Source organism: Pseudochaenichthys georgianus, chromosome 4 (assembly GCF_902827115.2).
Source record: "Pseudochaenichthys georgianus chromosome 4, fPseGeo1.2, whole genome shotgun sequence".
Taxonomy (NCBI): domain Eukaryota; kingdom Metazoa; phylum Chordata; class Actinopteri; order Perciformes; family Channichthyidae; genus Pseudochaenichthys; species Pseudochaenichthys georgianus.
Genome location: NC_047506.1, coordinates 4,667,100 through 4,683,544, shown reverse-complemented (window position 1 = coordinate 4,683,544; position 16,445 = coordinate 4,667,100). Strand labels below are relative to the sequence as shown.

At 40.1% G+C, this 16,445-nt stretch overlaps 2 protein-coding genes across 2 annotated transcripts; both read right to left on the bottom strand.

The window, feature by feature from the left end:
- Positions 1-3,320: 3,320 nt before the first annotated feature.
- foxd2 (forkhead box D2) lies at positions 3,321-5,629 on the bottom strand. The gene has a single exon (XM_034081395.2). It carries the CDS (start codon positions 5,197-5,199, stop codon positions 4,105-4,107), a length of 1,095 nt encoding a protein of 364 aa, XP_033937286.1. The 5' UTR covers positions 5,200-5,629; the 3' UTR covers positions 3,321-4,104.
- Positions 5,630-11,098: 5,469 nt separating this feature from the next.
- On the bottom strand, positions 11,099-12,346 carry foxe3 (forkhead box E3). Its single transcript, XM_034082024.1, has one exon. It carries the CDS (start codon positions 12,344-12,346, stop codon positions 11,099-11,101), a length of 1,248 nt encoding a protein of 415 aa, XP_033937915.1.
- Positions 12,347-16,445: the final 4,099 nt, after the last annotated feature.

Sequence of the window (16,445 nt, the reverse complement as noted above, 5' to 3'; positions counted from 1 at the left end):
CACACACACACACACACACACACACACACACACACACACACACACACACACACACACACACACACACACACACACACAGTGTCAGCAGCCTCTGTCCTTGAAGACACAGTGCAGTGTATCGATCAGAGACGTTCCGGTATTGGCAACATGGCAGAGGGAAGATTTAACCAAAACGATTTCATTTAATCCCCTGCTGTCACGCGCTGTTTGACACGAGACCCTACGATAATTTGATGATGATGATAATAATGATAACAATAACACGATCTGTCATTCCTAGGACTTTATCGCAATAGATGAAAGAAATATATATATATATTTTTAAAGATAATCTACTTTAATGTTGATACTTAAGCAGAGGGGGAAAGTTATAACTGTACTCCAGTACAATTTTAAAGGAATAGGCCTACTACATGTTATGCTATTTAGCCTACTTTTTCTCCACTACATTTATTCGACAACACTAGTTTGTTTCTTTGTTTAGATAAATAATACAAAATATAAATCTAGTTATAGATTATGATGTAATATTATTAATAAGAATACAGTATACAAATTATTCAGCTCCTCCGTTATTAGCTACAAAATTACAGGATGGATACATTAGGCTAATGGGTCACTATCACTAAGTATGATTGAGTGATATAACATATGAAATGGTAATTCTGCAAAACGAGCCCTTTATTTTTGGGTGCTAATATTTGCGTAATTTTACTTATTTTTTAATGCAGGACTGAATTCATACCTCGTGGTATTACTAATTTTACTGAACTAAAAGATCTAAGCTCTCCTCCTCTGTATTTACGTCCATAAATACATTACAGCGGCACGAGTTTAAATCCGCTTATTTCCAAGCAGGACATATGGGAACAGTTACACGGAGATGGGAACTGGCTCGAAATGAATAAATGTGTTTTTGCTGACTGTCGAGTCATTTGGCTGTCACTTCACATATCACTCGCTCATTATGTCGCTTGAGAAAACGTCACGTAAAATGACGGATGTCGTGATCCCTAAATAAAGACACGCTGAAGCTGTGTGTGGTCATAAAGTGACATCCCAGGGAAACAAGGATCCTTCTGAGGGGTGGATACATGAGATCATATCAGGACGAACATGGAGAAATTAAAAAGGCGTTTGAAAGATGCGTGCAGTGTTTGTGGTTTAAAGCCATGAGGTGGGAGAACTCAGATCTTGTATTTAAGTAAAAGAAATACCAAAGTGTAGGAATACTCTGTTACAAGTAAAAGTCCTGCATTCAAAATGTGCAGGTAGAAGTAGAACATAATTGGCACGTAAATATACTTAAAGTACAAAAAGTAAAATACTCTCTATGCAGATTGGCCCATTTCAGAATAATTTACAGTATGTTTTGATTATAATTATTGATGCATTGATGTGTTTATCAAAGCTGGTAAAGGTGCAGTTAATTGTAATTGTTGTTATTTACTGCAGGGTATCTTGTAGATTTAATCCAGGTGTAACAAAAGTCTTATTTAAGTGTTGCTCGTAGTGTTATCACTAATCTATACGTGCAAAGTAACGACACTATAAATAGATGTACAACATGATTTACCTCTGAATTGTAGTGGAGTGGAAATAACATAAAATGGAAATACTAAAGTTAAGTACAAGTACCTCAACATTTTACTTGAGTAAATGCACTTGGTTACTTAACACCACTGTTTAAAGGAAGAAGTCCCAGGTCTATTATGGTCTGTAATCTGAGAGATGGACAGCGTAGGTGCGTAAAAGAGCTGAAAAGCTGTAAAAAGAAAATGGGTTCAGTCTCAAATCGTCCATTTGCTAACCCGGTGCATCCTGGTAGATATTGTGTGTGTGTGCGTAATGCTTTGTGTCCCATGATTTTTTATTGGCTTACTTTTCGTTCCTGCCGTTATTTAAATGCTTTTTAACCACCTCTGCAAACGCTTCATGTGGATTTTAATGGACTGATGCGGTGCGTAATGACCCCCTGTCAGAGCGAGTGTGCACAGAAAACTTCAATGGGCTGCTAATGTTTTTTTCCACCTCATTTACTCTGCAAATTATATATGCAGGATATCAATTAACAGCACGGATACAGCGGGAGAAGCTCTATCATCAGAATTATTCCTTAAATCCGTACGTGATATTTATCAATTGGCCAATTTGCACCTACAGGGAAAGGAAAAGAGAGAACATAAAGGCGGCTCTGGATAAAGAAAGTAGTCATGTGTTGGTTTTCGTTTCAAAGACTTGAGCTGAGGGAAAACAGAGTCAGCCCTCCCACCCTTCATCCTTAATAATCATCTGTCAAAACACCCACAAACTAATTTAACCATTTGCACACAGATCTGGTAAATAAAGGAGGCTTTACATGCCCTTCTGTCTGGAAACATGTGCTCCAACAACTCTGAAAAAGACCAATAGGCCTGTTTTCTGTGGCCGGCCGAGTCCCACTGCTTCCTTTATTTGGATCCCGAGACAACACAGATGACATGAAAGCGGAGCAAACCGAGAGCCTTTCGAGAAGATTGCTTTTCAGGCTCCAAATGTGTGTGGTTGGTCTCACAGGGGACCGCTCGCTGTGGGCACATTCACTCCTGTGGGCCAGGGGTCCGCACTGACAACATCAACAAACGACCCAAAAAGCCGCATTATGGTGGATTAGGAGCCTGATGAAAAATGCTGCTACAAATTGGCAACGAAAGCCCCAAAAGACCGTGGGTATATCCTTGTTCACTTTCAATTACAGACCGCCGAGGCCTGCTAACGTGCCCATTCATTTAGGGCCTTTGTAACACGCAGGGAAAATGGTCCTTAACAAGCGAGCGAAGGAGCCACACAAGAGGAATACTTGCGCACTGTTGCGTGATATTCATTGCTGTTTGTCGAGTTTTAAATATTTAAACTGGATTTTGTGCGGATTTCACACCTTAAAAGAGTCTTAATTAACTGCACTACTGAGAGATGGAAGTTTTTGGTCTGTTTATCGTCCTAATTGGTTAGTTTCCATGCATTCATTATATTAAGAAGCTGTATGATTAGAACACAAATACATATTTAGATTACCTTAATGTGCAACAAAATGTACATGTATCATATTAGAAACATCGTTTTAATCCAAGGAAACTCAATAATATTTTATAAAAAGTAATAAAAAAGCCTAATATTTATAATGAAGGAACCTCTTCAATTAATTTGTAATATTTTAACTTTTTTTTTTTTTAATTAGAGAAACATATTTATTTTAAATACACTTTTTTTTACCTTCAATTTAACCCTCGCTCATTAACTTTCAACGCAATAAAAAATAACGATTTTCTTTTGCCTTTCTTTTCAAATTCACAAACATTTATTATTCTTGTCATTACAACAACAAAAAATGACCTATGAACATTTAGGTGTCTCTCTCTATTGGTAACACATGACATACTGTATGTTTCACAGAGTAAAGTGTGAGATACGAACAACAATTAAAAGATTGAGAGAGGTAATGGGCTCTTTTATACCAAAAAAACACATAGCCTACGTGTCCACCGACAACATGAAATGATCACAAATTCACTGTGTAGAGGAGATCCAGGGGAGAAGGGGAGGGGGGGGGGGCTGATAGTGGGAAATTGATATTTTTGTGTCAGAACCCCCCCCCCCCCCTTTTGTCTCCATGTGCTTTCTAAGTAAAACCTGAGTTCGCCGTCTCTGTCAGCCTATCAACAACAACAGTGCCATGTTCTCACGACGCACAAAATAAAAACAATATAAATCATAAAATTCTCAATTATATTTTCAAAAAGCCGGAAATCATCCTCTTTAGCCATGGTTGACACATATGTTAAAAATAACAGGATCTATTTTCTCCCACTGACAAATGGAGGCCAGATTACAGGCCAGTTAAAAAGAGCCTCCTCCGAGTTTCTCTTGCTTTTGTCTCTGAATATTATACACATATTTACAAACCATAAATAAACCTCTCCTTTTTTCATTGTTAGGAAATGTGGAGAGCCAAAACATTCTTCTTCTTCTTTTACCAACAATATACAGCCTACCTTCACTTAAGACGACGCCACAATTTGGCATTTTAATTAATTAATTAATTATTGACATTTTTTTTGTTTCTTTTTAGAAAGGACAAGTGGTCATATTGGGGTTTTTGCTGGAAAATGTCTGTGGCCCTGGTTGTAATATGCTGTCCTGTGATAGGGTCAAATGGTTTGAAGCCGAGGCCAGTGCTGGGGTGAGGATAGCCAGGATCTGAGCCTGGCTGCCCGGCGGCGCGCTGTAGGAAGAGGCGGTGGAGTGGGCCGCGCCGATGATATTGTCAATGGAGAAAGAAGGCCGACTCGGGGCGCTGGAGTCCGTCTTGAGAGGCGGCAGGGACGGGCTAAGCTGAGGGTAAAAGGGCTTTCTTAAATCTGCCCCTAAAAGAGAGGGAAGGTGATGAGGCGCTTGGAATATGGAGGCTGATGAGGGCAAGGTGCAGTGGGCGTTGGGGAACGGGAATGAGCCACCTGTGTGGTGGTGCGGGTGATACGGGTTGTGGGCTGCGTGGAAGTTCTGCAGCTGGATTCCATAGTTGTATCCGTACGGGCTGTATCCAAACCCGGGTAGGAAGCCAGCAGCCTCCCGGAGGATTTCGTTAGCATGGTGCCTCTTGAAGCGCTTCCTCCTGCGCAAGAAGCTCCCGTTGTCGAACATGTCTGCGGAATCCGGGTCGAGAGTCCAGTAGTTGCCCTTCCCGGGGTTGCCTGGTTCTCGTGGGATTTTCACAAAGCAGTCGTTTAGGGACAGGTTGTGGCGGATGGAGTTTTGCCACGCGGGGAATTTCTCCCGGTAGTAGGGGAATCTGCTGCTGATGAACTCGCAGATCTCGCTGAGAGTGAGGCGCTTCTTGGGGCTCTGCAGGATGGACATGGTGATCAGGGCGATGTAAGAGTAAGGGGGCTTCACAAGTGCGTTTTTTCTGGATTTGTCCCCTATTGCAGTGCCGACCTCTGCGCCGGAGCCCATCTGGTCTGACGGACAGTCGGAGCTGCTGAGCCCGGGAGAGGAAGCCCTCTCGGCCGCGTTCTGGGAGTAATTATCGTCCGAGTCATTGTCAAACTCATCGTGGATGTACTTTCCGTCTTTTCCCAGGGATATGTCACCCCCAACCACGTCGATGTCCAAATCTTCGGACAATGCAGAGCTGTCGGACATATCCGTCCCTAAAGTCATCCTCGGAGACGCCGCTTCTCTTTCCCCTCTCTCCCAGATTTCCCTCCTCTGGTCCGGCGAGGAACTGACTCTCCCTCTCCCCCCTCACAACCCACACCAGAGTTTTGCTGCAGTTTTATCTCCAACTACTGAATGCACACATGGCTAGAATCTATTGAAAAGATAAATAACTCTTTGACCTGCAGTGGATTTGGAGAGTCCTGGTCGTCCGGGGCTTGTCAAGCAGGGCCGAGACACTTCTGACTTTCAGCCGTAAAAAACAACAGTCAAAGTTCATCGGTCTTCCTCCAATCTGGATTCGTGTTTTCTTGAAATGCGATTGTTTCCGTCTGTGATCAGTTTATGCGGTAGCTCGTTTGAAAAAAGCTTCTTTTGGATATCCTAACTGTCTTTCCAAAATATATTTTACGCACGGGGTTGGGTAGGTATCCAGACAGACTATCACACTATCCTCCTTAGCTCTCAAAGGGTATTTATAGGAGCACGCTGATCACGTGGTCTTTGAGTCACTGTTACCAGGAACTGGAGCAAATTGCCCTGCAGAAAGTGATATTCTGATCTTCTCCTGAATCTAAAAACACATTTCGTTCAAACAAAAACTAATATAGAGATCCAGAAATACATTTAATTTAATACATTTTTCGTATGCATATGGATTCATTTTAGTTTATGTATAACCTAATTAGAATTGGAGATCAACCTTATACTGTAATTGAACAATTCATGTATTTATTCATATAAATCATTGCCCAAATAATTTTAGAATATTAATTACAAATATTTAAAACATTGTTTTCCTCTGACAAACCAACGAATTGAATCATTTCAAATGCTGTTTTATTTCTAAACTTGAGGTTGCGTGAGTCAATTAAAATGGCTTTTTCCTTTTTTCTGCAGGGTATAGTGAGCAATATCTGCTGCGATCACTTTTTTATGAAAATCCTACCAATTCTTTAGAACATAATAGAAATGTATATTGAGAATCAAATGAAATCTCCCATTTGTTTTAAATATAAGCCAAATTCAATTATAAAATATCTGAAAAATAAACTCCTCACAACATGAAAGGGAGAGCCTGAAATAAAATTACTATCATTATTATAATGATCAATTGTATTATATTTACTATTATTAGTGATAGTAAATGTATCATCATTGTATTTATGTTGCTTTTCAAACGCAATGTTGTTGCGGAAATGAAATATATAATGTTTTTGCCTATAATCTGTAAAAAAAAAGCCTATAATAAATAACTATTTTTATTGACTTTTAACAAATATTTAAATGTCAGTTTATAGTTAGATCTCCTACATTAGCATTTGTTTCATTCATGACATGAACACACTCGTAACTCTTCTCTGTCCCTAATAAATGGTCTGATTTAATCCCTAAATCCCCCTCAGAGTTTTTGGCCAGCCTCCTGACTCCCGGGTCACTTCTCACGGGTTTTGTGTTTTCCTTGTCAAGAAGTCACAACACTATCCGTCTGCATTTTCTGCATAATTCCCCGCGTACACAGTCAGCTGCAACAACCTGCTCCAATCCGTCTTCGTCAGGAGTGAAAGGGCCAGCAGATGACAATGTGTAAAGTGTGTGTTATTCAGAGCATACTCACATTCCAGTTCATTACGCTGCAGAAACATCGAGTTATTGTAATACATTTACATCAGCACCCCATTCATCTTAAAGTCAAGCAACAGCTTGTCAGGGGACTGGGCGTTTTATTATGGAGTCCAGAGCAATTGTACATGTTTGCATTTATTGAAGGAAAAGACTTCCCCTGAGGAATCAAGTGCAAGTTAAGCATGGAACTTGTTAAAAAGAAGCCCTGACTGAACCCTGTGTCCTCCTGCCTGACCTGCCTGTCGCGAGCCTTTTAAAATCTGAAATAGACGCACTGACAGCTGCCACACACACACACACACACACACACACACACACACACACACACACACACACACACACACACACACACACACACACACACGCACACACACACACACACACACACACACACACACACACACACACACACACACACGCACGCACGCACGCACACACACACACACACACACACACACACACACACACACACACACACACACACACACACACACACACTACTTTCCCATATATTAAAGAATACTTTTTAATTGCAATACCTGAAATCGACACATTTTTGGAGACATGGGATAAACTTTAAATATCTATAACCACTATATGATGTGACAAATAATCAATAAAAGATTCCTAATATATAAATACATCATATAACAAAATTATATTCCTATTTTCATTTACATTACCTTCATTATTAGGGTACTTCTTTAAAAAAAAATAAAGTTCCACAGCTACCTGCACATTTATTCGTTAAATCTTGTTGTGAAATTTGGCTCGAAATGCATTATTTGATCGATCAGAGAGTTAATTAAATATAATAAACAACCAAACATGCGCTGTGGGATATTTAATTTTCATCAAGTTTCCAGAGTGGGATTTTGGCTCTTCTGATCCGTGATGTGGAGCTCTCCAGTTTTTTGGTGTTGGAGCGCCCTCTGCTGGTAGTGGAGAAAATAGATCCTGACAGTGATGGCTGTTGTGATGACAGTAAACGCCAGTGTGTTAAACATGGGCATAAAACATTCAAGGCAACTTACTGTTAATAAAAAGTAGTAGCACCATGTCAATAGGACAATACTTTAACAGAATATAATGTATGTGTCTTTTAGTTTTTAAATTGTGTGATGTATATGTAATCACGAAAACTGACATTTTGATGTAATTTGCTTCTGGCCTAGGCTTCAAATTAAGTGGGCCAGTGGTGGAGGAAGAACTCAGATCTCACCTCAAGTAAGTACTAACGCCACACTGTAAAGATACTGTGGAACAAGTGAAAGCCCTGCAAACAAAATGTTTAAAGTACGGAATAATTAGGTATATAATGAGGTATTTCATTGAATATACTCAATACAAAGACATTTCTAATGTAACTGCTATAATGGCCATACATTTATTTAAAAGCAGGATTTTACTGTCTTTATCTTAGGTGATGCTCATTTTGAGGGATCACCTGCAACTTAGCATACAATGTAATCATCGATAAATTAATTATTCTTTCCATTGATCAATTTAAGATTTGTTTGTGATAATATTAATGTGACTAGTTTATTGTCAAATTGTTGCAGTGGGGTGAAAAGTACAGAATTAGTCGGACAAGTAGTGCAGTCTGTGGCATGTACACAAAAGACTAAAACAAAGTATCTCAAATGTGAAGAATTTGATAGTACAGTACTTGGCGGCAGATTACATTCGTGACAGTACATTATATTAAATAACACCATTTCAAAAATACTTTTATTTCAGTATGAGAAACCAAAGCAGATGTAGAGCCTACCTTTCTCTTTTATTCAAATGCTACAGCTGCCTCTTTGCATAAAGGTTTTACAGTCAAGAACAGTTTAATCAGTCTACCTGATCTTCACTGCAAGCTGCCACAAGAAATCCCTGAGTGAAAACAGTCAGGCTGAACATCTTGCTTTTGCTGCCACCTGGTGGTGGAAAGCTAACACCTGTTATCTTCATTTCCAACTTGTTCTGAAAAACCAGTTGTTTTGCACAGAAGCAATGAGGTTATGCGCTACTCTTTAAATGTGATTCTGCTGACATCGAAATATCTGTAAAGCTCCCAGGTCATGAAATATGTGTGTATAAATTGTCAAATGCAATCAGGCTTCAGGGTCTTTAAGACCGTGAATCAAACCAATCTACGTCTTGTATCCACATATTTAATTATTTAAGAAGCTCTTTTCCTGGGCTCCAAAATCTAGCCCATAATTGTAAACATACTGTATACGAGATCTCCTTTGAGCTTTAACTGTGTCATATTAAGAAAGTAATTAAATTGTCACATTCATTGATTTGTACAATCACGTTGCCTTAATTAATAATCTTAGTCTTGAATTGCAGCTATGAAATAGACTAAAGGGCAGCAGGGAACAACATGAACCTTTAAACAAACAATGCTGGATCATTTGCTGTGACATCCCATCAGCTTCTTTCCCGTGTTTGGTTATATTAGTGCATGGTCAGGTTAACCCACCAGGGGGCCCTGAGGCAAATGTGTTCCATTTTCCTTTTTATATTTGTGCCATGTTTCTGCAGCAGGTGGAGCTGACTCGATTTAACACTTTGCATATGAAACAGTCTTTACACTGGAGGTGATTGACTTCAGAAATGTCAGCATTACCCCCATCAGTCCTGATCCACAGTTTGAGTTCAGTTTAGTTTGCGAGTGTCTGAGAACCGAAAGTTACACAGGCAAATTAAATGTCATAATATTGTTGAATAATTCAAAACCTGAGCAAATTCAAACTCAGAGCTTTTTTCATTTTAAATGACATTAAATATGTAATAGTGTTCCCACTCACTCGCTCTGTCTTTCTCTCAACATCGTGATGTGAACACACGTTAAATAACTAGATGATTAAATTGTTGATAATAGTGAACAATGATTAGATTTGTTATTTTTGAAATGATGGATGACACATCTTGTCTGCATCCATCAATCCAAAAATATTTTTGGCAACATAAAACTGACAGATAAAACATATATTTCAAAGGTACAAATATTCTGTAAATATATAAGAGACAAGTTAAATTAGGAAAATAGAAGCTGAATAAGAACTTTATATATCAATGGATTTCAAGGAATTCTTTGTGAGGAGAAAACCACTAAGTGAAATTATGATAAAGACTATTTCGATGTTAATGACTCCAGTCTGTAAAAGTGATTATTAAAACCTGACACGGATAATGACTTCAACAGGCCAAACGTTTGATACTAATGAATGTAATGATATACTGTCCCTTTTTCTCGATTATCTTTGTGTCTAACTGTCTATTTCTACATTGTGTGTAGTTTGGTCTTAAAACCCATTCACGTCCATTAAAAACCGTTTGGCTTTTATATTGAATCAAATTGGTGTTTGTGGAAAATATCAAAATGTAAAGGTATATATATATAGATACATTTCTAATCTTGTGGTGTTTCACTAAGAAGGTTTTATAATAAAAAGTAAACACATGACTCTTACAGTTTCTTTGAAATTGAAATACATATTTAGGAGCTGGTTTAGTCTTGAATATGTTCAAAAAACAATAGTGTAATACAATCTGCTTCTAAATTAAACAATTCATCTTGTAATTTTGACTTATACCTATTCATTTAGTAACAGTTCTACTACTACTCAAGCTATATACATTGACGTGCTGTTGCACTAAAACCAAACATATGGATATAGATAAATACAGTGTTTTTTATTAAGAAAATCATTTGAATGATCGAGCCAAAAAGACCACATAGATTTTTCTGTAAAAATGAATTTATTTCAGGCGACCTGTCGTCTACAATAACACTCTTTTCTTTCATAAAGTTTTTTATAAATCAACAAACTATTTACATGGAAAACAGCAGAATTAAATTGAATGATAAAGCAAATACATGTAAAAAAAACGTACTCTAAAACACACAAAATAAACGAAATGTGGCACAGTAAAAATACATTAAACTCTGACATACAGTCATGGAATGTGTCAAACGGATCTAAATGGCTTTAAAACAGGAATGTTTTATCACGAGGCTCGGTATTGTGTCACACAATGTCTTTCTTTCTTATTATGGCGAACTAAATATCACCGAATCTCTCACAGGAATGTATAAATCTGCCTTTTACATGCACACCAGAAGGCCATACGACATTTTGAAAGGCCTTACGTGAGGCTTTGATATCCTAATAATATTCTTCTTTAAGTTTTTACTGTCCTATGTTTTCATGGGGTCATTGAGGGCATATTTCTCTAATATTGATCTATAAAAACCAATAATAAATTAGGATTTTCTTCACATATACCGCTCTAATCCTGACGCGAAGTTGGCCTGCCTCATGTAGGAGTTGTTGTAAGAGTTCATGGGGTTGGAGAGGCCCAGCAGCTGGTCCGTGTGCTCCGCGCAGGACCCGGGGCGCAGGGCCGGCAGGGACAGCCTGTTCCCGGAGCAATACACCTGAGAGCTGCCGGGGGAGAACCCGGACTGGGTCATGGTGGGCAGGTTCGGAGGGGAGGCCGAGGAGGAATACGGATACCCTGCGCTCAGGTTGGAGGAGAGATTCCCACTGTTTCTGCTCAGCATGTTCCCCGAGGGGTTCCCAGCCTGGTTCTGGAAGCAGGCAGACGGGTCGGTGCCGGTGACCAAGCAGCTGGAGGTCATGGTGCCCATATCCCCTCCTCCTAGTCCCATTCCCTGCAGCCCCTGGGAGTTGAGGTCTCCCCCGGACTGCTGGCTGATGATGTTGTCGATGCTGAACATGCGCGGCTGTCCCTGTCCGGAGGCCTGGTAGTGGTGCAGCATGGCCGGGTGCGGGGAGGTGGCACTCAGCTGGGAGCCGTACCCAGACCCGATCCCTGCGTAAAGGGTGTTTGGGTATGTGGGCCTGCCCATAGGAGTCGGGGTGAAGGCGCTGGAGCTCTGCATGTACCCCGGGTAGGTGCTCACATCTGTGCGCTTGAACCTCTTCCTCCTCCTCAGAAAGCTCCCGTTGTCAAACATGTCCTCAGCAGCGGGGTCTAAGGTCCAGTAGTTACCTTTACCTGGCCTGCCAGGCTCCCGGGGGATTTTAACAAAGCAGTCGTTCAGGGTGAGGTTGTGCCGGATGGAGTTCTGCCACTTCTTCGAGTTCTCCCTGTAGAAAGGAAACCGCTCCATGATGAACTTGTAAATGCCCCCCAGGGTGAGCTTCCTCTCGGGGGAGTTGGCGATGGCCATGGCGATGAGAGCGATGTAGCTGTAGGGAGGCTTCCCCCGCTGCACCGGCCTTTTCCTGCGGCGGCTCCCGGTGGGCAGGTGCTCCTCAGTCTGCCCTAAAGCGGCTCCATCCTCCGTGTTTGGGCTGCTGCCTCCCCGGGGCTCGGACTTGATCAACACGTTGTCTTTTGACCGGGCCTGCAGCATCAGAGGCGGGCTAGCCTGCAGCGAAGAGTCCAGGCTCACGGTTGGAGACAGGACCACAGGACTGGCCTCCGCAGGCGAGTGCTGCGTCTCAGCGGTCATGTTACACATGCCAGAGAAGTAAGAGTAATTTGCCAGATTCATAAAAAAGCCAGTTTGATAGTCTTCTTTAGTCGAAATAAAAGGAGCACGTTGTGTGCGTAAAGTTCACCAGAGTCTGGTGTCCTGCTCCGTGCTGATGGTGTTTGGGTGGTGTGTGTCAGTCCAGGTGAGAGGAAGGCGTTGACAGTTTTATAAAGTGAGGAGCGAATGACGCCACTGGCTCGCTGGTGACGATGGAGGGAGGAGGACAAAACCCCAAAAATCATTTTAATTTGACAGGAAAATCACATGACCTCACAGTTGTGCAGTTATGGGTATTTTTCAAAATTAGAACCAGTTGTCTAAAACGTACCCAAATATTATACTTTAGTAAAAGTAGCAATACCACAGTGTGGAAATTAAGTACAAGTCCTGCATTCTAACTCTTGATTAAGTTAAAGGACAAAAAGTACGAGCATCAAAATATACATAGTATAAAAAGTGACATGACTCGGTATGCATAATTGTCCATTTCAGAATCAAGTATCATCAAATGAATGAATCATGCTTTAATTAGTGTTTATGTTGCAGCTGGTCAATTTGGAGCTCTATGTACTCCTTAGTAACTTAACTTATAATAATATATCTAAATGTATAAGTTCATTTATATTTTGTATAAATTATTCTGATCTGCTGGTAACTAAAGATGTGAAATACACAGGGAAGTTACCTTTACCATGTTGTCAATATGTAGAAGTATAAAGTGGCAAAACATGTACAAATATTTCCAAATTGTACTTTAGTACTGTTTTTGAGGTAATCCAATCCAATCCATTTTATTATAGCACATTTAAAAAAAACAGAGTTGAACAAAGTGCTGTACATCAACAACTGTATAAACTAGCATAAATAACAAATGTAAAACATGAGACGATGAAACCAGATCAGAAGCCACAGACTGAAAAACTCTCCGTAAAAACAATACAAAACACTAGTAAGATAAAAAGCTGGCCTGTAAATGCCAGGGAAAAGAAGTGGGTTTTTACTTCAGGATCCGTAAGATAACGTAGTTGTACGTATAGTTACTTTCAACAACTGCTTATATCATACAGTTAATGTAGTAACTTTGCACTCAGATGCCACTTTATTAATGGTATTTTAGGATTATGTAACTAAAAAACACTTTATTTGAAAAGGTCAGTTTTTTCCAGCTCACTGTATATAACCAGTGGTGGGTTGTAAATAAAGTAAAACATGGTGGTACTTTAATAGAGTATTTTCCTGTTAATACTTTTAGCCCTTTTGAAGTCATGTTTTGATCCTCTGCTTTTATTTGCCAGCGTTAATTACAGGCTACAGATTTAGGTTATTAATTAAAAAAATTGATATTAGGTAGAGTGGTTCTCAAATGGGGGTACGCGGACCCCTAGGGGTACGTTGGAGTACTGCAGGGGGTACGTGAGATTTATTTTATGTTAATGAAAAAAAAGTAACGAAGTTTGAGCGGTGTGGGTTTTATATTAACAGAGTTACACATATTTCAAAACGCGAAGTGTAATAACTGCAGTGGCCTTCCTGTCACTGAGAATGACAAAGATCCTCAGTGAAGCACAAGCGCATGTTTCTCACTAAATTGTAAGTACAACTTATTAAAAAGATCAGTTCAATGCAACTAATGTCATCTTAGTGTTATTGCATGATGTTAAAATTGGTTTGCCATGAATTTAGTGATGGATTGTAAACATTTGAAATGTAGCATTTAAGTGTTTCTCAGTTACAAGGTTGTTGTTTTAATAAATCAGACACCGATGGTGCAGCGCTGTACTGTACCTCTTTACAGGCATTTTGTCCCTAACAGTTTTTGCGCTGATCAGGGGGTACTTGGCTGCATTTTTTTTCCAAAGGGGGTACATGATTGAAAAAAGTTTGAGAATCATTGAGGTACTGTAGATCATAAGAAATTGGTGAAGTGTCAAACGGGTTATTTGAACATTATTATGAATATATGTTAGTGTTTGAGGCCCTAACAGAGATGCACTGATGACCCCTTCAGTGTCCCGCTGCTCTCTCTGCCTCTCTGTATATCCAGGGCAGAAACAACACTTACAGAGCCCAGCAGCCAATCCACCAATTGAAAAATAATAACAAGCCACTGAAAACAAGCAATTGAGCTATCAAAGCTTTTGGGGAAGAAAAGTAAATATCCCCTCATTTCATTTTCATTTTTGGAAAGTGATAATCAAACAGTGCTGCAGCCAGAGAGAAGAAGTGTTATCTTACGGATCCTGAAGTAAAAACACCGTTCTGCACACAAGTGGTACGCAGACAACACCCTTTCAACACAAGCATGGGATGGTGCTTCTAATTGATTATTTAGGCAAATAGAGGGTTGAAGCTAATTACAAAAGGTAAGATACACAGAGGGCTGACCTGCTGCCGTCACTTTACACATCACCATGGAGACTGATGTGAGTGATACGATGTCTGGACTGAGCCCAAAGCAGACTGAAAATATCCTCATGCTGCTTAACATTTTATAACAGAAGGGCAACACATCAAAGATGGCATTACAGCATTTTGGATATCTGTAAAAATGATGGTCTTCTCAATGTTCCCCCTACTCTGAGCTAAACATCTCCACTTCACCAACACGTTCACACGCCTGACTTTGTGTCGTTCCTATCTCCCATACATTTTCCAGAGGGATGTGTTCATATCACAGTCGTAGCCTGATTTAATTAAAAAATATCATTCCTAAAATGACTCGTTTATGTCTGTCAATAGTATTTTCTGAATCATGCACTGATACAAAAATATATCTAAACACTCTAATATTAAACATGACATTTTTTTCAAGGTTAATGAATAACTAGATAGAATTTACATATTTCAAACATTATTAAGAAAACTTTAAATACAAAAAAAGATGTTCTCAATGCAAGTAACACACTTGGGAACTTTGTGCTGATATGAGTACATATGTTAACCCTGTTCACCTAGAGAATAGTGTCTCCCCTAAACACCTTTGGGACAGCACAAAAGCATTTTTGGCCACTTCTTATTTTTCACCACAAAACCATATATTAAGTTTTCCAGTTCCTTACATTATATTACATTACATTATCTGTCATCGATTTGCAAAAATAAAACTAACTAAAAACTAACTAATTGTGCTTCTCAAAGGCCTGATATGAAAATAAACGGTGGCAATAATCAAACCAAAGTCATTAGTCATTGCCGCCCACTGCCTTACTGGATGCGTGTTTCCCTGTCATCCTCACACTGCCAACACAATGTCCCCCCCTACACACACATACAGATGATAGGTCGCCCCCCCCTCCCCCCAGCCGCAGCTCAGACAACACTAAGCCCAGCTAGCTGCTCACAGCCGGTGGCTAACAGCTTCAGACAGGCGTGGGAGCGGCTGTATCCAAGCAGGATCTGGCCCCAGAGCTGCCAGGTCAGGCAGGACAAACAGGGGCTCAGGCCAGGAAACGGGCCCTCTGCCTCGGGGCCTGCGGCCTCTCCATAATCCCCTCTCCTCCTAAACACCCCCCAACAACCACCCACCCCACCAGAGCCTCCTCACACCTCTCTTCACCTCTGCACTCACTTCACACTTGTCACAGAAACTGTACATCATGCACCATCATACACATGCATTTCTTTGAAACACATTGCTTTAGCTTCACCCCATGTATCTATGATTAGGGAAGGGCTGATATCCCCCCCCCCCTTACCCAAATTATGATGACACTTCTGCACCATTGGCGTCTACATTAACACTAGAACCGCCAACGGGTACATTTTACCCGCAGCTGTTTTTTGATTGTATGTAACTTTTTTTCAATAAAATATTCAAATCTCCCAGTCGGTGAATTTTCCTGAAAGTGTGTTATGTAGCACCCTCTGTTGTTAAAAATTGTCAATATGAAGTCAGATTGAAAAAATGGCCCAAGAAATTGCCATTTACACCCATCAGCGCCAGCGGGTAATATTTACCTTATAGAAAATGCAGTGATCTTCGCGCTATTGATCTTGCGCGAAAACATAAACATGACGTGTTGCTATAGCAACGCCTGTTGTTCACTGCGGTTCCTTATAGATAGAGAGATAGATTGATAGATAGAGGGATAGAGAGGGATAGATAGATCGATAGTTA